The sequence below is a fragment of the Leucopleurus acutus genome (assembly GCF_964270905.1).
Source record: "Leucopleurus acutus genome assembly, chromosome: 5".
In the NCBI taxonomy this organism is placed as follows: domain Eukaryota; kingdom Metazoa; phylum Chordata; class Mammalia; order Artiodactyla; family Delphinidae; genus Leucopleurus; species Leucopleurus acutus.
This window is the reverse complement of record NC_139147.1, coordinates 58,633,521-58,658,779: the sequence shown is the minus strand read 5'-3', so window position 1 is coordinate 58,658,779 and position 25,259 is coordinate 58,633,521. Positions and strand designations below refer to the sequence as shown.

General features: G+C 39.6%; 1 protein-coding gene across 8 annotated transcripts in view; it reads right to left on the bottom strand.

Annotated features, from left to right (window-relative positions):
• Nucleotides 1–25,259, bottom strand: part of PHLDB2 (pleckstrin homology like domain family B member 2) — a 255,691-nt gene that overhangs the window by 40,219 nt on the left and 190,213 nt on the right. For 7 of the 8 annotated variants that reach the window (XM_082840592.1, XM_082840595.1, XM_082840597.1 and 4 more), the window contains exons 4-6: nucleotides 13,984–14,127; nucleotides 12,839–12,976; nucleotides 785–913 (exon numbers count right to left, since the gene is read on the bottom strand). In XM_082840592.1, coding sequence (XP_082696718.1) covers nucleotides 785–913; nucleotides 12,839–12,976; nucleotides 13,984–14,127 — 411 coding nt within the window. The remainder of the gene's footprint in view (nucleotides 1–784; nucleotides 914–12,838; nucleotides 12,977–13,983; nucleotides 14,128–25,259) is intronic. The other variant, XM_082840596.1, reaches the window with a different exon arrangement.

The window sequence follows — 25,259 nt, the reverse complement described above, 5'->3', positions numbered from 1 at the left end:
TGCCTCTCCAGAGTCACAGTCTATTTGGGCTGCTGTTTAGAGCAAATAATACAGCTGTCAAGTGGCTATGAAATATCAAGTGGCCTTGCTAGTGTCTGCAAAACTATCCACCTAGGAAGATAAGTATCGAGGTCGTTTCAACACTGCCAACATTAAAGATCGAAGAATAACCTGATAAAGTTCAACTAGAAGGTCTATGCTTCACGAACTTTTAAAAAATATGAAGCTTGTGTGAGAAAATGTTGAATGCCCTGCATCTTGGGTCTTGTTTGATTGTTGTGATCATGCTAATGAGTTCAAGGTCACTAAGAAGAAGAAAGGAAAAGAAAAACAAAATGATGAGTGGTGGTGGGGAGCAAATCAGAGAATAGAAAAATTTGTGGACAGGAGTATACAATCAAGAGGAGGAAAAAAAAGAAGCATTCGAGGGCAAACAGGACTCAAGATGCAGCAGAGAACAGGATGCAGGGAAAGACATCAGCCGATTTAAACCCTACAGTCTTGTTGGTTACATGTCAGTAACAGCTCTCTTTTGTTACAAAAAAGGACTTGGGAAATGTTTTTGCATTATTAACGAGGCAAAGGATTCCAACAAGGGATTTTTCAACTGATTAGCATGGAATATATATGGTCAGCATGCATATTTCTATTTAAAACGTATCTAATGACCAGAATTTATGCAAATTTATGCTATGTGAAGGAGGAAGTCATAGGTAAGTGGAACTTAATTGAAAAAAACAAAAAAAAACAGAAAACAACTAGCACATTCCTGTTTGCTACTGACCCTCTTCAGTTGTTGTTGCAACTGTTCCCTCATGGACTCAGGACAATTGTCCAGCTGGGTCTTCTGCTCGGAGTAAAGCTCCTGAAGCCTCTCTAGTTTTTCCCTTTCAGCATCAAGCTTTACCTTCTCCTGAAGTTCAGAAATCAGAAAATAGAAGAATAGAGATTACCTTCACACCCCAAGCAGTCGTTAGTGAACATTCCCCAAGGATAACACAAACAAGCAAGCACACACAAACTCCAGACATCCTACAAATGTAGAAACATATCTTGTTAGTGACTAGGATAAGGGGGTATAAGTGGAATAAGGACAAGGGGCCCCGTTTCTACATTCTCCGAACCCAGTCCACTCCATCGGGTATTGGCAACGACCCCTGTCCTTCCTTCCTCCCTTCCTTCCTGCCACCACGTTACAAAAGCAGGGGAAGCCACGGTCATATTGGTCAATGGTCAACAAAGAACAAAAGAAATGCCAACCGAATTCCTCAGATAGCCCTGCAAAGAGTCGCTCGGCAGGGAACCAGACAAAGGATGGCGGGCGTTTACCTCAAGCACTGTCAGAGTCCAGTTTGCTGAAGGCATGTGTTAAGGAAGCCTTGGCAATTATTGAAATTTTGTTCTCAGGTTAGAGGCACATTAGGTGCACAAGTTGATACCCTGGTCATGTGGAACAGTTCTAGCTCTTTGGCAAACTTCAGAGCTTAAGCAATTAGAAAATCTGCTGCCCGGGAGAGCATCTAATTCAGACACTGAGAGAGCTAGTAAAAATGCAAGACTGACAAAGCAGCAAGAGGAAGGCATATTAGACAGCTCAGATGCACCAAAGGTGTGACATTTACTGTGGAGATAAGGACTTTCCTACAATGACTGACATAAAAAATAACTGAAACATGGACCATGGAAAAAAAGAAAGGGTCAGAGAATGGAAGAAAGGAGACAATAACACTAAATCCCTCCCAAGTCACACACTCCAAAGTGACCCTGGACATTCTCCAGGGTATAACAGGCAAATACTATAATACAGTATCACACGGTCTTCCAAGGACACCTCTTAAACTGAGAAACAAAACTTCAATGCGTTTAGTGCCAGTTTTCCCATCTTATGTTCCCCTTACAATACTCTGAACCCTTGAAGTAAATTTCAGACCTAATTCTCTCCTTGTGTGACACTCTCAACCTAAACTAAAGCACTTTAGTGGAATGGAAGCACCACCACCCTTTGACCCCTTCAATAAGCAAAATATTTACCATCACCTGACTTTCTTATGTTCACTATTGATTTGGTAGAAATAAAACTGGCTTCTAAGCATATCACAGAAAAAAATTTTTAAAGGATGAAGATTTGAAGTAGCCCTATAAATTTATACTACTCTCATTTCTTCATCCAAATGGTCATGATTTCCTATGTAAACATATACATAGATTCTTTATAAAAGATGTTCGAGTTTAAGTCTAAAACTATATGACATCAATACTTACACAAGTACACTTGAATCTCAACTTTTGGCTTACATTTTAAAATGTCAAGGGCATTTTAGAAATGTATATTTTGATTTAGAAGCACTTTTTTTTTTCTCAAAATGATTACATCTAGAAGTGAGAAAACTGAGAATCCTACTCCATATATCAACCTAAAAATGATTCTACATCTTAGAATTTAGCAGACGGTAACAAAAGTTTCCTAAAAGGGAATTCCCTGGTGGTCCAGCGGTTACAGCTTGGCGATTTCACTGCCAAAGGCCCAGGTTCAATCCCTGGTCAGGGAATTAGGATCCCACAAGCTATGTGGCCGAACAAAAAAAAAAAAAAGGAAAGAAAGAAAGTTTCCTCAGTCTCTACTGTGAAGTGTGCTCACTGTGCACAGCTGCTGTGTAGGAGTGAGAAAAAGTGATGGCATCATTCACAGAATAAAGGATTCTCAAGTGTTACCTCACAGTAAAATTGAATATACTAGTGCGAGTTAGATTTAGTCTTTAGCTTCAGAATTAATTTTTTTTTCCCCTTAATAAAACCAACAATACAGAACACCTGTTGTCTTTGGCTAAGAAAATGTGTTATTTCCCTTGCGTGCAGATCTAAGTTTGCCCTATTACACAGCAAAAGAATTTTGTCCACAAAGAGTTCTATTTCTAGGTGTTGTATCACCAGAATTTGCGGCCATTCTAGTTTCAAACAGAAAGTTAAATAAATAAGAAAACTATTCATTCCAATCAAATAGCAAAGAGGCAAAGCCTTAAAATTTAAAATAATATTTTATAGAAAACACTGATACGATATTTAATAATATGGAAAGGCACTGGTCTAAAACACAGGTCTCAACTCCGAAGAAATAACCAAACTATTCCTCTGATGCTCTCAATTTTTAAATTGCTAATAATAAGCACAAATAGACAACTAATAAAAAGTACCTTACGTTTACATAGTGCCTTCCTGCTGAGGTGCTCAAAACGTTTTGCAATTCCATACAAGGGGGCAGTTAGAACCATTATGCAAGCAGACACCATCAGGACCTTCTGCAGCTTCTCTGTGGTTTATCCGTAATTCTGTGACCACTACCTGGGTCTCAGAGTGACAGCTCAGTGGGGCCGAAGCTAGGGCAAAGGAAGTGAGGGGAAGGATGAAAGAGGGACTAGTGGCAGATGGGCCCGTCCATATACCACACGGGGCCACAGACGTGATATCTCTCCTACAAGAGCCAAAAGTAGACCACCTCTGAGCCAGAAAGAAATTAATATACCTCTCTTCTATTTACTGTCCAGGAAGTTTTCAAAGAAAAATTAGCTCTAGGCAAGCAGCTAATTAGAGCTGAAAGTATCACCTTCTACAGCGAAGGTAAAATAGTTGGACAAATTAGATGACATTCCAGGGTTCAGGGATTCTAGCTTTTTACATGTAAAATATGAACACTGGGTGTTATTCTCTTCCCCCCAGATTTAAATTAAAGTCACCTATTCTAACTACTATAGGCATAGCAATATTTTCCAAACATCAAATTGGGAGACAGCACAACACTTTTTTCTTAGGATTCATAAATTTGGTTTCAGGAAATAAATGAATTAAAAAGCATTTTTAATATATTTAACAAATTTAACTTTGTGGAAAGAATAAGGTTATAAGGAATCGGAACACTCCAGGAAGATCCAGATGTAAAGGGTGTATTTATAAAACAAAGACCAGAACGTGACTTCCCTAGAAACACAGACACCTCCATCATTCTCGAATTGACTTGTCCTCTCTTGATGGGCCAGCAAAAATCCAGTTGGGTCACAAGTTCATTGTAAGATTCTATCTATTTTGCATATTTAAGACTGAGGTTTCTGGGAATTCCCTGGCGGTCCAGTGGTTAGGACTCCACACTTTCACTGCTGAGGAGGGTTCAATCCCTGGTCGGGGAACTAAGATCCCGCAAACTATGCAGTGTGGCCAAAAAAGAAAAGAAAAGACTGATGTTCCTAAAGTGTATATAACGCCAAAGGTAAATTTTTCACCAGCAAATGAAAGTAAAAAGCAGTATATAAAATTGGGCCTACATCTACTTCCATGGTGAGCTGTTCATTCACTCAATGAATAAATATTTATAAGGGGAATAGAGACAGAGAAACGAGGTAACTTGATCACCGTCCTCATGAAGTGGTTCTTAGCCCTGACCACATTAGAATAAGCTGGGTGAGCTTTCAAATATACTATTTCCCAGGCCTCCACTTAGAAATCCAGGGGGTATAAGGCTAGGGAACAAGCTTTTTAAAAATCTCTCCAGGTGTTCTCATATGCAATCAGAATCACTGATTTAGCCACCCAGAATAATGCGAGGGGCAAAAGTAAAATTAATTACAATTTGATTTGTGTAATGAAGACGTAGGACATTAATACAGAATCTACCGAAACTTGAAGACATTTGGCCTTAGCACCTTTCCTTCATAGTATAAAAGTCCTCTCTTACAGGTAACACCCCAAGTGTAAAATTTTTACTTTTAGATTAAATGCCTCAAGTAAACCAAAAGAAAAAAAGAACTGTGAGATTCCAATATCCCATATGCTTTCAGAGAGGAATGATTCATTTCACTTTCAGAGGCAGAACGACTTGCTTCTAATCATACAAATGATCAGGAGTGGTTATAAATTTACCCTAAATAATTTGAACATGTACACAAGAATTGCCAATAATCTTGAATAAACTTAATAATCTAAGGCTTTCTCAGGACCACTGATTTCTCCAGATCCATGGTTAAAAGACAATAATAAATTTTCTCTTTTTTTTTTTTGAAGAATGCTCCTTTATTCATCTTATGAAGTCTATATAATTTTCTTAACATCTTTATTGGGGTATAATTGCTTTACAATGGTGTGTTAGTTTCTGCTTTATAACAAAGTGAATCAGTTATACATATACATATGTTCCCATATCTCTTCCCCCTTGCATCTCCCTCCCTCCCACCCTCCCTATCCCACCCCTCCAGGCGGTCACAAAGCACCGAACTGATCTCCCTGTGCTATGCGGCTGCTTCCCACCAGCTATCTACCCTATGTTTGGTAGTGTATATATATGTCCATGCCTCTCTCTCGCCCTGTCACAGCTCACCCTTCCCCCTCCCCATATCCCCAAGTCCATTCTCTAGTAGGTCTGTGTCTTTATTTCTGTCTTACCCCTAGGCTCTTCATGACATTTTTTTTCTTAAATTCCATATATATGCGTTAGCATACGGTATTTGTCTTTCTCTTTCTGACTTACTTCACTCTGTATGACAGACTCTAGGTCTATCCACCTCCTTACAGATAGCTCAGTTTTGTTTCTTTCTATGGCTGAGTAATATAATAATAAATTTTCTTTAAGTTGTATTCTCGAAGGAACGATCTGAAATTTAACTTGCTGGCTCTATCTGAATTCCAATACTACACGAAAAATTTCTGAATACCTATAAAAAATAATTTTACCACATTTAACTAATATTTGGTAAGCAGATGGTTCAAGGTTACCCTGAAAAGATGCCTACTTCATTAGTTTATAGGGTTACCAGATAAAATAAAGGATACTCAGTTAAACATGAATTTAAGATGAACAACAAATGATTTTTTAAATGTAAGTATGTCTTAAATAATGCATGAGACATAATTATACCAAAAAATTATTCTCTTTAATTGAAATTTAAATTTAACCAAGGATCCTATACATTTTTTCCTAATTTGGCAGCCTTATTAGCTTGATAAAGATTTTCTTAAAAATTAAGATTCATCTTTGTAATTTCCAAACTGTTCAGCATAGACTCCGGCACGCACTAGGTACTCAGGCCATGTTTATTGAAACACTGGGTCAAGTTTGGAATTGATGCAGGGATATGTTAAAATTCATAGTACCTAAGCCATCATTTTTAAGGGTAGCCCATCCAAAGTCCTCTCCATACGCCCTGAGAGTCCCCTTCCTTCCAGTTCCTGAGCCCTGTGGGGTGGTTCGAGAGGCAGGCATCCTCAGAGGTTCAACATTAGGCAATTGTTTTAGACCCAAAATCACTTATCTGACATTCTTAAGGCCAGATGTGTTCTAGATTTCAGAATATTCTGCATTTGATAGAGGTAACACAGTTCATATAGCATATACCATATGGCATTTCCACTGAGGTCTGGGGCAAAACCCTGTAATCAAACATGTTTCTGTGTCTGCAGCTACTTATGAATATTCATATTGAGTGTGAATATCAGTCCAAGTCAGGTTTTGAAACCAACTAAGTTTTGGTGCCAACCTTATGAAAAGTTTTTTTCCTCTGCAAAACTTTTCAGAATTGCAGAGGAAAGATTACGGACCTGTGTCCCCAGACGGTTATTGCTGAAAACCCATTCTCTGCCTGCCTCTAAAGAGGCACATTTTTATGTTACTTTCCTAGGCTTTTTTTTACCGTTGGCTTTGACTTTTTAATTGCACAGTTGATGGATGTTTAGTGTAGAAAACATTGGAAAATCAGAACACTAAGGATTTACATAATCAAACAACCACCAGAAAAAAACCACACTAATCTGGAACCCTGTTGATTTAATCCCCAAATCCCACGATATATTTCCACTTCCTCTAACCAGGGAGCTAACTTTGAAATGTAAGAAAGAGGCACGGGAAGGGCTGGGTGCCTTCTGAACACTGCTTGTGACTTGGCAAAGACTCTGCACTCAAGAGGCATTAACACTTTGCTGAGGAATTCTGGGCAGGCTGTGTGTCTTCCCCTGGCTCTGAAGGAAAGATGGGGAGGAAGTAACAGGTACTCTGGCAAGATAATAATGGAGAATACAATTTAACCACTTAAGACACAAAGCTATATGCTTATTACAGAAAAATTAGTCAACTAATTCAAGATTTCACCCAGTGTTGCATGGCGTAGACTGATTTAAACTTCAGCTCACACCTTTAAGTGTGTTTAGCTATAAAAGTGTGCAGACCAGTATAGCTTACAAAATATCACAACCTATCTGTGTGAGGACAGACCCTTAAACAGAAGGATGGTTTGAGCTTTGTGATCACCGTCTAGGTGATGGAAAGACTCTTCAACAATACTAGGTAAGCAGAGCCTTTCCTTAACCATTTTATTTAATTTCAGTACAGCTAACTTTTCATTGTCATATGTTAAGGAGCAGGAATGAGACAGATAATCCAAAAATAGAGGAACTGAAAAACTATTTTTAGTTCTGAATTTTTTATGTAGTCAGAAATAGACAAAGACAGAAGGAAAATGTACATAAACAAATGCAGGAACACTTTCATACTTTTCAGCACTTGCCCCTAATCAGGCTTTGCCTTGGAGAGGGGAAGTGCAGGGGGAGGGAAGCCGCTTCCAGCTTTTGCCCAAACTGAGCTTCATGGTTCTGGTGGCTTCCCCACCCCCAGTCACCAAACCCACCAACCTAAAACAGTCTACCAGCACAGAGGTTAACAAGTCTCTCTCCTTTCTCTTGCCCTAAGAAACCACTATGGATTATTGCTTACTGCTTCAAATAAACAACCCCTCTGGGTTTATGTTCGAGTCTGATACTTTTTTTTTTTTTTTTTTTTTTTTTTGCGGTACGCGGGCCTCTCACTGTTGTGGCCTCTCCCGTTGCGGAGCACAGGCTCCGGACGCGCAGGCTCAGCGGCCATGGCTCACGGACCCAGCCGCTCCGCGGCACGTGGGATCTTCCCGGACCGGGGCACGAACCCCCGTCCCCTGCATCGGCAGGCGGACTCTCAACCACTGTGCCACCAGGGAAGCCCCCGTGATACTTCTCTTTGTTTAGGGTTTATAAGTTCATAGAGATTCTATTTGTGATGTGGCTACCGTCTGAGAACACAACAGGCAGGTGGCATTTAGCTCAGAGCCGCATGGAAACAGGTGCACTGATGTTCCTGACAGTGGTCCCCATAAGGACGGTGAAAGGTCAGCCCAGGAAGCCACTGCAAAAATGTTCAACAAATACACAATTAAATATACTGTCTATATTTTATGTTGTATATGTAATTATGTCTACAGTTTATATTTTATATGGTAGCATACAATAAATAGTGGTCACCTATGAAATACATTAATTTATACTAAATATGTAAAATAGAATGATAGCTCCCAAATCAGCTAAAAGAAACAATGCTAAAGACTGGTCTTGAGAGCCAAGGAAACAATGTCATTAACTTCACACCAGGATTTGAACTCTGAGGTGTTACTGAACTTTCTTCCTATGGCTCCAGGCCTCGTCTCCAAAAAATGAGGGCCAGGCTTACAGGATGTGCTATTGACATCTGAATTGGAGCTTCCCCAACAGGGATATCTTTTCAGGTTTTGGTTTTCTCATTCCACAGTTTATATCTGACAGCAGCAACAGGTGTATGGAAAAGGAAACGAGATCCAAAAGGGCAAAGGCCATTTCCTTCTTCTATCTTACGCTCTGGCTCGACGGGCAGCGTGATTACAAGCCCCTGGCATGAGCACTTGGACAGACCACCCCAGCTGTCCTGAAACTTGGCTGCACGTAGGTCTCAGGCAGGTGTTTGGCTCAATGTTTCTGTTCAGACCCAGCCAGGACTCACTGTTAGCAGGAGATCCAAGTACAATATTCCCGAAGAACATTGGGCGGTATTCCGGCACCTATTATGAGCTGGATAAACAGTGGATAACAGTGCCTGCCTCTATTTCACAGGCTAGAGAGGGAAATAAATATCTAACAAGCCCAAAACAAACATAAATTATAAAATGTGATTTGTAAAAGGACTGAAAGAACAACCGAGAGAATGTAATCTGAGCTGGAAATGGCTAGTAGGGTTTTTCTGAAAAACTAACACTGAACTTAAGCGCTGAAAGACAGGCAACCGACAAGGCATGGAATCTAGGAAAGGGAATTCCAGGCAGGGCAGGCTGGTCTGCCAGGGACCTTGGCAGGGGTGGAGGGTGGGATGGGTCTTTAAACAAACAGAAGGAAGGCCGCCATGAGAGTGGTGTGAAGAGGGGAGAAAGGTGATAGAAAGGGTCAGGACAGGTACGGAGTTTAGATTTATATAAAATACAGGGGAACACAAACCAGAGTGATATGACCTAATTTAAATTTTAAAAGAAAAATCGCTCTGGTTGCTGTGAAGCAAACAGACTGAAGGGAAGTAAATGGAAATGGAACTCAAAAGGAAATTTTGATGATTTAGAAGAGAATGCTATTAGGGGAGATGCGGAGAAGTTAGAGTAATTGAAAAATAGCTTTGTAATCAATTAGAAGTGGGGGTGATAGAGAAAGCAGTATCAAGATCTACTTCCAGGTTTCTGTTTGGACGTATAGGTGGATAGAGATGCTATGTCCTGGTGGGAAAACTAGAGGAAGAACAGGATCAGAGGCAGGGGAAGTGTATGGAAGGCCAGGGGAGGGATGGGATCAAGAGTTCGGTTACATCGTGTTCAGCTGGAAATACCTGAGAAATATCTCAGTGGAGATATCAGGTAGGCTACAGGATATGAGTCAGAAGTACAGAATAGGGTTGTGGGCTAAAGACATACATTTGGCAGTCACCAGCATGTACATGTTATTTGAAGCCATGGCTATAAAAGAATGTGAGAACATAAGAGAAGAGAGATCTCAACAAGAGATGGTAGATATTAACCAGAAATATTGTGGTGACCATTTCACAATGTATACAAATATCGAATCGTGTTGTACGCCTGAAACTAATATAATATTATATGTTAATTACACCTCAATTTAAAAAAAAAGTAAATGATTCAAAGCATATATCTTAATTCAGACCAATGAAAGCAAGTAGAACTTTTCTGCGGACTTCTGGGGAAGTCTGAGCTTACTCCAAAAAAAAAAAGAAGAAGGTTCAGATCAGAGACACTGTAACAACTGGCTGGATAGAGGCAGAGGAAGAAGGAACGGGAACTCGGGTGGAAAAGTCAGAGAGATAAGTAAGAGAAAGAGAAGGAAAACCAGAGAAGTGTGGTACACGAAGGCAAAGGGGTGGGGGAGGGGAAGTGTGTGGTACACGAAGGCAAAGGGGTGGGGGAGGGGACGTGTGTGGTACACGAAGGCAAAGGGGTGGGGGAGGGGAAGTGTCAAGGAAAAGAGTTGTCCCTTGTCTTGAATTCTGCTCAGGAGTCTGCTCATAAGAGGGCTGAAAAGCACCCAGTGGGTGGGTTAGGCAGCACCAGGGCTTTTAGTGGTCTTAACAGGAGCAAATCTGATGGAGTAGTGGAACAAGAATGGGAGGAATGGTGAACTAAGCAGGAGAACACACAGTATACTGAAAAAACTGTTTGAAAAGCTTGGCTATGCTGAAGAGAAACTAGCGAAGGCAGGTGCTGGAAGGAACTTTATTTTTAAATAATAATAATTTTAAAAAATGATAATATTGGCATACTGACAGTACAGGTCCAGTAAAGAGGGAGAGGCTGGGGGGAGTTCGGAACAGGACTGTAGACCTCTAGATGGTGGGACGGTACCCTGGGCACATCCAGAAGGACTGGTATTTGAGGGGATGAGAGCCTTCCTTAGTTGTGAATATGAGATGCTCTAATTTCTCAGTGAAGTAGGTGGTGAGATCATCTCAGAGCCAGGGGAATGAAAGTGGACTAGAAGTTTGAACAGAGCGAAGGTATGAAATAGCCGTGCTATAAAATGGTAGAATAACTTTACTTGAGAAACAGAGAGATGTTGCCAAGCAGTCATGGGTCTCTATTTGAGTTTGGTTGTCAAGAATATGCAGTAACATCATCCAGCTCAGTCTGCTTTCACTTCCCTCATTCTCCTCTGGAATCCCTCACCCAAAGCCAGTTTTTGCCATTTTTCATATCATGTGATGACAGACAATAATCCCACCTTCCGAGACCAACTAATCCCCTAACAGCTGCATGAGCTGATTCTATACTTCAAGCCCCCAGCGTCCTCTCTCCTATGCACAGCCTCTATCAAGCCACCAAAACAATAATAGGAAGGATGGAAGTAGCCTCCTCCTTGCTTGTTTCCACTCATGTTCCTGGAGTTCTGACTCTACCTTACTTAGGTCTGGAGAATATAACACAACTGTGCCTGGGAAGTGAGATTTAGCATTGACTCAACTTGCTTCACTTTTGTGTAGAATATGATGCTAATGACAGGTAGACAAATAGAATTTATAGGTCATGTCATATGCGGGCTACACAAAGATAAACAACTACATGGATGGGGAAGGCAGACAGGTTCACAGGGAACCTGAGACCCCATTCCTATGTCCTGCAAGCTTTCCAGTATGACATAAATAGTAAAATACTAGTAAGCACCAAAACAAAAACATCTGATGCCTCCAATGAAAGTTTCTCGCTGTATCAGTGCGGAAACTTTGAAAACCATGATCCTCCTGTACGGCAGAACTAGACAATCAATCCTTCGATGTGGTTTTCAGCTTTTAAAGAAAAATATAGCTATTACCCAAATGGATTCTTTACTATTTCAAAGTCTAGAGCTCGAAGGCACATACATAAAATTTAATATGAAAAAGATGTGCATTTTAATCTTGATAAGCAGGCAACCAAGATATTGACATGTAGCTTTTAATCTGACTTCAATTTCTGACAATATCTTTTTGAGCTCATTCTCTGGCACCAAGATCAAAGGCAAACAAAGAGAAGCCTAAAAAGGAAGCCACACTGAGCAGAAATCCTTTCCACATATTACCACTGGAGTTTACTCAAACTGAATTTCTTTTCTTTTTCTCAGCTTAGTGGAGAACGTGATGAGCAAGAAAGGAATGTGTTCCAGCTCACTAGTTTTTCTTTCTCAAACTGGAATTTTAATTTTTAATTTAGGCTTAGTTCAGTTGTAACTAACTCAGAATTTGAGAGGAGAGTAAGTGAAATATTTTCCGCAAAAAACAGACAAGCAGAAAAACAAAAAACCCAACTACCACCCCGAATTCTAAAAACTGCAAGTAATTCTTCATACTCCCTAGGAGGTATCGGCTAACATTCAGGTTGTGGCCTGAAATGTGTAAGCGTTTCAAAAATATTCTTTTCCAAAGTAAGTGTCAGCTGTGTTTCACAGTTTTCACTCAGCAGTGTGTGAGGATCCCCTGAAAACTGCAGTGCATTTGTCAAAGAGCAGTGCACTTGCACTGAAGCCAATGGCAAGGCGAGACAGATGAAATGCATGGTTCCCATTCATCTTTTTAATAAACAGAAAAATGAAAAGAAATGAGGCAACCATATTTGAATATGTTTAAGCCACCCTTACAGGGCAATGCTGGAAAGAAGTTCCAAAGTACTAAAATGATTCTTTAAAAACAAAGCAGAATCAGAAGAGCAGAAAGGCTGATTGGAAAAAAGCAATTCACTCAGCTCAAGCAGAATAAGCTGGCATGAATACTGGCTCAAAAACTAAACAGGCTCTACTATCTTAGCATCAGCTGCTCTGCACCTGACAGTTCTTAATTTGCAACTACTTACCTCATCTTAAGACTTTTTTCTAGTGCCGCTATCTCCAGGAACATGACACACAAATCCAGAACCATGGCAATTCATACAACATTTAAATTCAATCAGATGGAAGCACCATTTTGCCTGTAAAATTTGTATCAGATATAATTTTCTTTTACCTTGGTCTTTTCACCAACAATGTTCTTTTCCAGTTCTGCTATCTTCCGGTTTAGATGATCCAAAATCTCCTTCTCTTTCATAAGTTCAGTTGTTTCTGATTTTTGTTCTCCATCCAAGAGAGCACATTCCATATCCAACTGAGGACACAAAACAAAGCTCAGAGGTGTTTCACCTTCAGAGAAATTTTCAGCTGCCCCCTTTAGAGGTGTATTTTTAACAGCTACAAATGGCAAAAAGTATTACCATTATCAGTCAGATTATGGAGCCCAGAAAACACTCTAGAGAACCCATGTGAGACTCAGGATTCCTATATGAGAAAGTGGAGAGGCCAGAATATATTTGCTAATATATTTGCTAAGCACACGAGTTATCTTCTCATTTAATTTTTCTATGATAACCCCTTTTCTGCTTACTTCTCAAGGATATTTTGCCTATTCGCTTAGATTCAAGCTCAAGTGTGAACAATCTTGGGAGCAGCCACGTCTCTGCTTGTCCCTAGAGCATGGGAAATGAAAATTATACTCAGCCCAGCACGCAAGCGCTGCATTCCTAGCAATGCCAGCAGGAGGGGCTCCCCAGGGTCTATGCAGAAGATGACAGGTGAGCAGTCCCCTTCCACACATGGGCTGACTGCATCATCCGTGAGTACAGACATGCAGATCCTTCTTAGGCAGAGTTAGCTGCTTCTTCTCATTCCATGGAGGTATTAAAAAATTGCCCCTTTCTTTAATTATGTAAATCCCCCCATAGTGCCAAGATGATACCCAACTCATACTTAACACGCTCAGAAAATGTCTGTTGGATTTGAACTTAAACGTCTAAATACATGGTACCTCAGCTGACAGATCTTGAAGCAGCTCAGAAAGCATACGCTAGTTAAGACAAAGTCGGTTATATAGGACGCACATTAAAAATGGCTTCATATGTTCATCTCATTGGATGAAAAGAAAAAACCCAGAAAGAAACATTAAAAAAGGCATTTCTACCCCACATACGTACTCATTTTACACAGCTACAAATTGCTCATGTTGACCTCTATGTATTCTGCCCCCCAAGGCCTGTGCCCTAATAGGCATTGATATAATTAAGCTAAAGGAAAGAAAGAAAAATGAGAGAGGGTAATAAGTGAACTTGTGGTTTATACCTCTCTGGAAGATTCCTCCATCTGGTCATTTATATCTTTGATTTTTTGTTCAAGTTCCTCGAGGTTGTTCAGAATTGCTATCCGGGACTCTTCCATCGCAGTCAACTCCTGAATCCTTTGTTCTTCACTTATACCCTCTGGGGTCTGTGATTAATCAACAAAGAAAAGGGCTAGTCACACTTCAATTCCAGAATTTCCCAGTTAATAAACCAGTCACAAGTCTAGCGTTTCACAGCCTGTGTCTATTCGGATTCTATAATAAAAGCATCCTTGTGATTTTTTTATTTGGAACTCTGCATTTTCCCATAGACCCTCAGTACATAGGGGCTTAGTTTAGCTCCTACAAACCAACTTCAGTGTACAAATTCGTGTCCTTTTAAAGCCGAAATAACTAAGAGGTTATACAGAGGAGGAAGTTGTGGTCCACAGAGATTGTCGGGACTTCTCTCAGGTTATAGACAAAGTTCAGCGGAGCAGAGAACTAGAATCTGGACTAGACTTTCAACAACCTCCTCAGGGATGTCTCTTGGGCACGCTGCTACCTTCATCATAAGCTCCATGCTCTCTCCCGTCTCCAAGTGAGTACGTCTCCTACCACAGTCTCTAGAATCTCTGTTGGGTCCCACTGCTAGGGTTATCTGCAAATGAGCAACACTCTTATTTATTTCCTTTCCAACACAAGGTGGAGAAGAGGGACATGGCATTTGGCCTCACCTCACTGAAATGTTTCCCAAAGTTAATAACCAGGACAACACAAGGCTTTATTACTTTAGTGACCCCCCCAAATGATTTAAAGCTACACACTTAATATTAATTCACGTTTCAGTTTCTGCACTAGCACACTACTTATCGGTCTTTATCCTATGTAATGATTAAGACACTAACTGGGCCAATGCACTTTTGTGACATGAAATAGGATACTGGCCATTATTCATAAAATTATTTCATGGAAAAACTGAGATCCTTAACAAGGAATGAGAAAGTCAGGAAAGAAATTAAGTGAGAGAGGGCATACTTATACCCCAAACAGAGTGATGACAAATGCCCGGGAAAGAAAGGAACATTTAGATGATACACACAGCCAAAATAGGACACCAATTATTCTAAGAAGAGAATACAGTGAACTGAAAACAGCTCCTTCTCTTAAGAATTTCAGGCTAGTTGTTTTGGATAGCACCTCGTGGAGACCAGTCTTTCTGTAAGTGAAGGGGCACCCGTATTGGTATATTATTTATTTAATTTTATGTCTCTTTGAAAAAGAAGTAATTTCTTTACACCAGTAAGTCAATAATTATATAATTTCACAATTGGAGATTGGAAACAGCAGCCTAGTTAAGTAAATTATTGAAATTACTCATTAACCACTGAAAAGAATATTCAAATTAACTAAAGAAACCATTAACATTTTGTGCTCCTTACTAAGTTCATTTAGTGTTTAATGATCCTAAAAATTACTGTAACACGATAGGCATCATGTTGGGTTCTTTATTCTTTATTCATATTCTTTATTCTTTACCCTACTTCGCTGCTCCTGAAGATTAAACCATTGAGAAGTCAAGTATCTCAGGCTGACTAGAACAAAGGTATGCAGGCCTTCCAAGCCTTGACATTTAGCTTTTGTTTTTTGTTTGTTTGTTTGTTGACATTTAGCTTTTAAATTGTCATCTTAATTCCAATATCCTATGAACTAGTAAAACAACTGCTGACCTTTCTTCACATACAATGAATCTCATTGTCCTAACGCTTGGGTGCCTGTTTTAGGGCATGAGGAATGCCTACAACAGTGAATGGCATTCCTAAATCACTGACAAGTAATCCTAGCAGGAAAGCTTCAAGAAGGCCAGTATCCTGTCCGGTCAAAATTTCATATTAGGTTTCAACTTCCAGCATGGTTTAAAAATATTTCTCTCACTGGTGGAAGCAAAGCATCAAAAGAAAACAAAAACTGAACAATCTGCAAAACTATAAAGATAGATAATAGTGGCAATTATAAGTATCTGCACAGCTCAAAGTTTCTAGAAAATTTATCACAATAGGTATGTTTAATAATAAACAACTTGAGAGTCTGCAGCAATAAATGTTATCTAGGTAATGACTGTTTTTTATTGTTAAGTTGTTTACAAAAAGCAAAATCTTCAAGAGGCATTCTAAACTCTGGTTTGTAATAGACTGGGATGAGGATACTGTAATATCATTTATATCCAAATAAAAAACCAATAGAGAGCCAAGGGTGTAGTAGCCACTGAATAGCTTTAGTTTATGGTGACAGAGAAAAGTGAAATTTTGATCTATCCGGGTTTTTTTTTTTTAATAGTAATGTATAGGGTACTACTGAGAGTGACGTGTTTTAATGAAAGCACATATATGTGCATCCCCAAATATTCTGTCTTTGAGGTAACTTGATACACACACACACAGAAAGGGGAGACAGTAGGGACAAGACAGTTTGCATCAACCTTTTTCCTTATTCTTTGCAGATTTCTTCTTAGAAACCTCTTGCGACCAGAGAAGTTTACGAGTGTGAGGGCTTTCCACTGCAGACAGAATGATTACTCAAGAAGAGAAGAGTGGAAAAGTTTTCATCACAAGGGAAAAAAACATTTTTTGGCAAATATATGAGGTGATGGATGTTAACTAAATTTATTGCAGGAATCATTTTGCAAAATATGTAAGTCAAGTCATTAGGTTGTACCCCTTAAATTTATACACTGCTGTATGTCAATTATATCTCAGTAAAACTGCAAGGGAAAAAAAAAAAGAGAAGAGTGAGCTATTCTAGGCTTTCAGCTCAGGTGGTGGTAGACAGGTTCACAAAAGCCAATTAAAATGAGCGTATTTCCAAGGTCATCTACATCTTTAAGTCTTAGGTAAAGCAAAGTCTAGAATGGTAAATCTCAGGCTTCCTAAATATCATTAACACCTTTGTTTCATTAAACCAGCTTAGAGTGCTTTTCACATTTCTCTCTTCTCCATTAATCCTACGAACACTGTACTTTGTTAAGTAACTAATCCAGTGAGCAGATTACTCAAAGAGGAAGAGCATCTAAAACAAATAATCAGGACTTCTTTTTCTTTTTTTAAGATTCTTCCGTCTTCTGTCTCGAGGTAACATATGTCTGTCTTCAAAGAGTAATAAATGAAAAACCCATTGCCTCTCAGCTGCACTCTGTCTAAGCTGCCGTGTGGTACCCAGAGGTGCCCTTGATGTTCCCTGTGTCTAAAGGAGGCACAGTCTTCTCTTGCATGCCACAGGGGAGCTGCTCCAAGCTTCAAAGGCCTCCTATTTCACAAAAGCATACTGGAGCAATGAAAAACATCTGTCATGATCCGCTCATTTACACCAAACAGCTTTCTTGTCAAAGCCCTCTTCAGGAGGAAACCTATTTCCCAAAAGTTAGATCTTAGAGCACACAGCTCACCACTTCAGCAGAAATCTGGTAGATCTCTGTGAAGGAAGAAAGGGAAAGAATTTAACACAAAAAGGCAGTGCAGGAAGCCCAATAGCTGATGACAACAGCTCAAATGTTCAAATGATGGGTTATTTACTTTGCCTGAAACCAACAACTTTTGATTTCTACCCCAGATCCTAGTTTCTAACAGTTGCAACTTCCTGGCAAGAGGGACAGATGTCCTATCAGAATTACTCTCCCTGGAGAATAAGTAAGGTAAACCTGGTCATTAGAAGAAAGAAGAATTGAACAGTCCAGAGTCCTGATGAATACAATGGGAGAACTCCATAGGTAGATAAGGATTTCTGACTAGGAACATTCAGTCAGAAAGTCCTGTTGCAGCCAAACAAACAAAAATAAAACCAAAGACACAAATCTCCCTGAATAATACTCCCTGTGATAAACTACCTGCAGAATTTAGTATGATAACATCTTTCTCTTAAAGAACCAGTATGTGTCCTCTTATAACAAAAATCTAATTAATGTACCTTTTTAAATTTTTGGCTCTTCGGGCATGACTGCCAAGAAATTTAATGGTCAGGGTTACTTAAATAAATTAATAAATCTAATTTATCTTTCAATAAATAAATTCTTGTGACTATGGTACCTGCTTTTTCTCTTATTTACTATTTTTGGTGTTCGGACTTTATTCTAATAAAATTGATGTCTTTTATTATAAGGTCTCTTAAGTCCTTTCTAGAAAACGAGTAGGGGAATAATTTCTTTTTATTTCATAGAAAACAACTTTCTTAACCTGTGTGAAAAATATAGCACCAAAAGATCTTCCCTGAACTCCTTTTAAGAAATCCTCAAATTTGGAAGACACTTTTAGATCAGCAAACAACTGGAAAACTAAGTAATGACTATGACTACATATAAATGTCCTATACATTGAAAAAAATCATTAATAAAGCCAAGGGGAAGACAAATCATGATAAAAGACTAATTTCCTTACCACAAATAGCTCCTACTACTGAATAAAAACAAGACAAAACATTTTTTAAAAATGGGTGAAGAGGAAGAGACGGGAGATCAAGATGGCAGAGCAGGAGGACGCCGAGCTCAGCTCCCTGACGAGCACATCAAGAATACTTCTAGTGGGAAGACGTGGAGTTCGCATCTCCCCACAACTAGGGTGCCTGCCGGTTGCTGATGGAGGACCTCAATGCCCAGGGAGAAGGGAGGAACACCTGAGCGACTGGGTAGGACGTGGGGGGAGGAGAAGTGGAGGCTGGACAGGACCGGTGCCCCTGAGGGGTGGCTGGGAGCAGGGACAGGTTCCCACTCCTGGAGGGACCCTCAGGGGCTTGGAGGACCAGGGGGAGCACACCTAGTGTTTCCCCAGCCCAGTCGGGCCCCAGGAAGCCTGCGGGGCTCTCGGGCCAGGTCCTCCACCTTCTGAGGCCCCCTCCGGGCTGCGTTGGTCCTAGTGGGGTAGGAGGGAAGTGGGGGGAGAAGAGGAGAGGTGGATGGGAGGGGGCCTCAGGGATCAGAGGACCAGGGGAGGCACACAAGGCATTTCCCCCACCCTCTCAGCCTCAGGAAGCCTGTTGGGGTTCCAGGTCTGGTCCCCTGCCTTCTGGGGCCCCCTCCTACCGTGTGACTCCTAGGAGCATAGGAGGGAGAGGGAGAAGAAGAGAGGCCAATGGGAGGGGCCCTCCGGGATCGGAGGATGAGGGGGGAATGTGCCTAGTGTTACCCCTGCCTACTCGGGCCCAGTGAGCCTGCTGTGGTCCTGGACCTGGTCTTACGACCTCCAAGGCCAGAGGCACCCCTGGGCCCCTCCTGCTGAACCTAAGCCCCACCCCTCCCCAGGGGCTTTGTGGGCCCTGTGGGTCTCAAGCATATGCCCCGCCCACTGCCTAAACCTCGACCCCCACAGCTAAGGCCTTTTCTGGCTTTTTTTTTTCTCCTCTTTTTTACTATTGTGCTCTGTTTTACATTCAGTTTGTTGTTTCATCTATATTTTTATTTTTTCATTCTTCCTAACATATTTGTTACTTTTCTAATCTTATTTTACTTTTTATTCTTTGTTATTGTTCTCCTCCTTTTTTTCCTTGTTCTTTTTTTTTTTCCTGCCCCACACAGTCTGTGGGATCTTGGTTCATGAGCCGGGGGTAGGGCCAGAGCTCCAGCAGTGGGAGCACCAAGTACAAACCACTGGACTAACAGAGAACCTCAGACCCCAGGGAATATTCATCTGAGTGAGGTCTCCCAGAGGTCCTCATCTTGGCACCAAGTCCCAGTTCTACCTAACAGCCTACAAACTCAGTGCTGGAAGCCTCAGGCCAAACAACCAGTAAGACAGGAACACAATCCTATCCCTCAAAAAAAAAAAAAAAAATGAGATGACAAAAAAAATATGTCACAGATGAAGGAGCAAAGTAAAAACCTAAAAGACCAAATAAATGAAGAGAAAATAGGCAACCTACCTGAAAAAGAATTCAGAGTAATGATAGTAAAGATGATCCAGAATCTCAGAAATAGAATGGAGGCATGGATTGAGAAAATATAAGAAATGTTTCACAAAGATCTAGAAGAAATAAAGAGCAAACAAAGAGTGATGAACAATACAATAACTGAAATGAAAAATACACTAGAAGGAATCAATAACAGAATAACTGAGGCAGAAAAACGAATAAGTGAGCTGGAAGACAGAATGGTGGAAATAACTGCCAAGGAACAGAATAAGGAAGAATGAAAAGAATTTAAGACAATCTCAGAGACCTCTGGGACAACACTAAATGCGCCAACATTCGAATTATAGGGTCCCAGAAGAAGAAGAGAAAAAGAAAGGCTCTGAGAAAATATTTGAAGAGATTACAGTGGAAAACTTCCCTAACATGGGAAAGGAAATAGTCAATCAAGTCTAGGAAGCACAGAGAGTCCCATATAGGATAAACCCTAGGAGAAATACATCAAGACACATATTAATCAAACAAAAAAAAATTAAACTCAAAGAAAAAATATGAAAAGCATCAAGGGAAAAGCAAAAAATAACATACAAAGGAATCCTCGTGAGGTTATCAGCTGATTTTTCAGCAGAAACTCTGCAGGCCAGAAGGAAGTGGCAGGATATACTTTAAGTGATGAAAGAGAAAAACCTACAAATGACTCTACCCAGCAAAGATCTCATTCAGATTCAATGGAGAAATCAAAAGCTTTTCAGACAAGCAAAAGCTAAGAGAATTCAGCACCACAAAATCAGCTTTACACCAAATGCTAAAGGAACTTCTCTAGGCAGGAAACACAAGAGAAGAAAAAGACCCACAAAAATAAACCCAAAACAATTAAGAAAATGGTAATAGGAACATACTCTTGATAATAACCTTGAATGTAAATGGATTAAATGCTCCAAACAAAAGACACAGACTGGATGAATGGATACAAAAACAAGACCCATATATATGCTGTCTACAAGAGACCCACTTCAGACCTAGGGACACTTATAGACTGAAAGTGAGGGGATGGAAAAAGATATTCCATGCAAATGGAAATCAAAAGACAGCTGGAGTAGCAATTCTCATATCAGACAAAATAGACTTTAAAATAAAGACTATTACAAGAGACAAAGAAGGACACTACTTAATGATCAAGGGATCTATCCAAGAAGAAGACATAACAATTATATATATTTATGTACCCAACATAGGAGCACCTCAATACATAAGGCAAATACTAACAGCCATAAAAAGAGAAATCGACAGTAACACAATAATAGTAGGGAACTTTAATACCTCACTTACACCAATGGACAGATCATCCAAACAGAAAATGAATAAGGAAATACAAGCTTTAAAGACACAATAGACCAGATAGATTGAATCGATATTTATAGGACACTCCATCCAAAAACAACAGAATACACTTTCTTCTCAAATGCACATGGAACATACTCAAGGATAGATCACATCTTGGGTCACAAATCAAGCCTCGGAAAATTTAAGAAAATTGAAATCATATCAAGCATCTTTTCTGACCACAATGCTATGAGATTGGAAATCAATTACAGGAAAAAAACTGTAAAAAACACAAATACATGGAGGCTAACAGTGTGCTACTAAATAACCAAGAGATCACTGAAGAAATCAAAGAAGACATTAAAAAATACATAGAAACAAATGACAACAAAAACATGATGACCCAAAACCTATGTGACGCAGCAAAAGCAGTTCTAAGAGGGAAGTTTATAGCCATTCAATCTCACCTTAAGAAGCAAGAAAAATCTCAAATAAACAATCTAACCTTACACCTAAAGCAACTAGAGAAAGAAGAACAAAGAAAACCCAAAGTCAGTAGAAGGCAAGAAATCATAAAGATCAAAACAGAAATAAATGAAATAGAAACGAAGAAAACAATAGCAAAGATCAATAAAACTAAAAGTTGGTTCTTTGAGAAGATAAACAAAATTGATAAACCTTTAGCCAGACACATCAAGAAAAAAAGGGAGAGGACTCAAATCAATAAAATTAGAAATGAAAAGGGAGAAATCACAACTGACACTGCAGAAATACAAAGGATTACAAGAGACTACTACAAACAACTCTATGCCAATAAAATGGACAACCACAAAGAAAAGGACAAACTCTTGGAAAGGTACAATTTTCGAAGACAGAACCTGGAAGAATTAGAAAATATAAACAGACCTATCACAAGTAATGAAATTGCAACTGTAACTAAAAATCTCCCAACAAACAAAAGTCCAGGACCAGATAGCTTCACAGGCAAATCCATCACACATTTAGAGAAGAGCTAACACCTATCCTTCTCAAACTCTTCCAAAAAATTGCTGAGGGAGGAAACTCCCAAATTCGTTCTATGAGGCCACCATCACTCGTACCAAAACCAGACAAAGGTATCATACAAAAAGAAAATTACAGACAAATATCACTGATGAACATAGATGCAAAAATCCTGAACAAAATACTACCAAACAGAATCCAACAACACATTGAAAGGATCATACACCATGATCAAGTGGGATTTATCCCAGGAATGCAAGGATTCTTCAATATACACAAATCAATCAGTGTGAAACACCATATTAACAAATTAAGGAATAAAACCCATATGATCATCTGAATAGATGCAGAAAAAGCTTTTGACAAAATTCAACACCGCTTTATGATAAAAACTCTCCAGAAAATGGGCATAGAGGGAACCTACCTCAACACAATAAAAGCCATATATGACAAACCCAAAGCAAACATCATTCTCAATGGTTAAAAACTGAAAGCATTTCCATTAAGATCAGGAACAAGACAAGGATGGCCACTCTCGCCACTCTTATTCAACATAGTTTTGGAAGTCTTAGCCATGGCAATCAGAGAAGAAAAAGAACTAAAAGGAATACAAACTGGAAAAGAAGTAAAACTGTCACTGTTTGCAGATGACATGATACTATACGTAGAAAATCATAAAGATGCCACTAGAAAACTACTAGAACTAATCAATGAATTTGGTAAAGTTGCAGGAAACAAAATTAATGAACAGAAATCTCTGGCATTCCTATACACTAACAACGAAAAAACAGAAAGACAAATTAAGGAAACAATCCTATTTACCATCTCAACAAAAAGCATAAAATACCTAGGAATAAACCTACCTAAGGAGGCAAAAGAATTGTACTCAGAAAACTATAAAACACTGATGAAAGAAATCAAAGATGATATAAACAGATGGAGATATATACCATGTTCTTGGATTGGAAGAATCAACATTGTGAAAATGACTACACTACCCAAAGCAACCTACATATTCAATGCAATACCAATCAAAACACCAATGGCATTCTTCACAGAATTAGAACAAAAAGTGTTACAATTTGTATGGAAACACAAAAGACCCCGAATAGCCAAAGCAATCTTGAGAAAGAAAAATGCAGCTGGAGGAATCAAGCTCCCTGACTTCAAACTATATTACAAAGCTACAGTAATTAACACAGTATGGTATCGGCACAAAAACAGAAATATAGATCAATGGTACAGGATAGAAAGCCCAGAGATAAAGCCACACAAATATGGTCACCTAATTTATGACAAAGGAGGCAAGAACATATAATAGAGAAAAACAGCCTCTTCAATAAGTGATGCTTAGAAAACTGGACAGCTATGTGTAAAAGAATGAAATTAGAACACTGCCTAATACCATACACAAAAATAAACTCCAAATGGATTAAAGACCTAAATGTAAGACCAGACACTATAAAACTCTTAGCGGAAAACATAGGAAGAACGTTCTATGACATAAACCACAGCAGGATCTTTTTTGACCCACCTCCTAGAGTAATGAAAATAAAACAAAAATAAACAAATGGGACCTAATGAAACTTAAAAGCTTTTGCACAGCAAAGGAAACCATAAACAAGACGAAAAGACAACCCTCAGAATGGGAGAAAATATTTGCAAATGAAGCAATGGACAAAGGATTAATCTCCAAAATATACAAACAACTCATGGAGTTCAATATCAAAAAAACAAACCACCTAATTAAAAAATAGACATATCACCAAAAAAGATATACAGATGGTCAAGAGGCATATGAAAAGATGCTCAACATCACTAATTATCAGAGAAATGCAAATTGAAACTACAGTGAGGTATCACCTCACACTGGTTAGAATGGGTATCATCAGAAAATCTACAAACAATAAATGCTGGAGAGGGTATGGAGTAAAGTGAACCCTTTTGCACTGTTGGTGGGAATGTAAATTGAAACAGCCACTATGGAGAACAGTATGGAAGTTCCTTAAAAAACTAAAAATAGAACTACCACATGACCCAGCAATCCCACTACTGGGCATATACCCTGAAAAAGCTAATTCAAAAGGATACATGTACCCCAATGTTCATTGCAGTACTATTTACAATAGTCAGGACATGGAAACAACCTAAATGTCCAACAATAGATGAATGGATAAAGAAAATGTAGTACATATACACAATGGAATATTACTCAGCCATGAAAAGGAACAAAATTGGGTCATTTATAGAGATGTGGTGGATCTAGAGTCTGTCATACAGAGTGAAGTAAGCCAGAAAGAGAATAACAAATATCGTATATTAACGCATATATGCGGAATCTAGAAAAATGGTACTGAAGAACCTATTTGCAGGGCAGGAATAGAGACGTAGATGTAGAGAATGGACATATGGACACAGAGGGGATGGGGAGGGTGGGACAAACTGGGATATTAGGTTTGACATAAATGCACTACCATGTGTAAAATAGCTAGCTAGTGGGAACCTGCTGTATAGAGCGGGGAGCTCAGCTTGGTGATCTGTGATGACCTAGATGGGTGGGATGGAGGGGTGGGAGGGAGGTCCAAGAGGGAGGGGATGTAGGTATGCACGTAGCTGATTCACCTCATTGTGCAGCAGAAACTGACACAACACTGCGAAGTAATTTTACTCCAATAAAAAAAAAAGGAGACATCTAAATGTGGAGCTATTCTTGCCGGACACAAACAGGAGTCTGCAAGAAAGGCTCTTCTACAAACAAGGCTGTAAAGATCCACATGGCGTCGGGTAGGAAGAGAGGAGAAGCAATCAGGCAAGACCCACACATTTAGCAGGACACAGAGGAGAAGGGAGATATGATGGGCTCAGAGATCCTCCCTGCAGAGTTAGGGGTTTGAACCACCTTTGGGCACACCAGCCCTGGGGTCCAACACAAGGAAGACAAGTCCCCTTAGCTGGTTTGAAGATCAGTGGGACTTAGAGGAGGGTTGTAAGAAGCCGAGACTCTATTCATGAAGAGCAGGTGCACATGCTTGCCTACTCTAGGGAACAAGGGGGAGGAAGCAGATTTAAAACTGTGTGGGGTTCT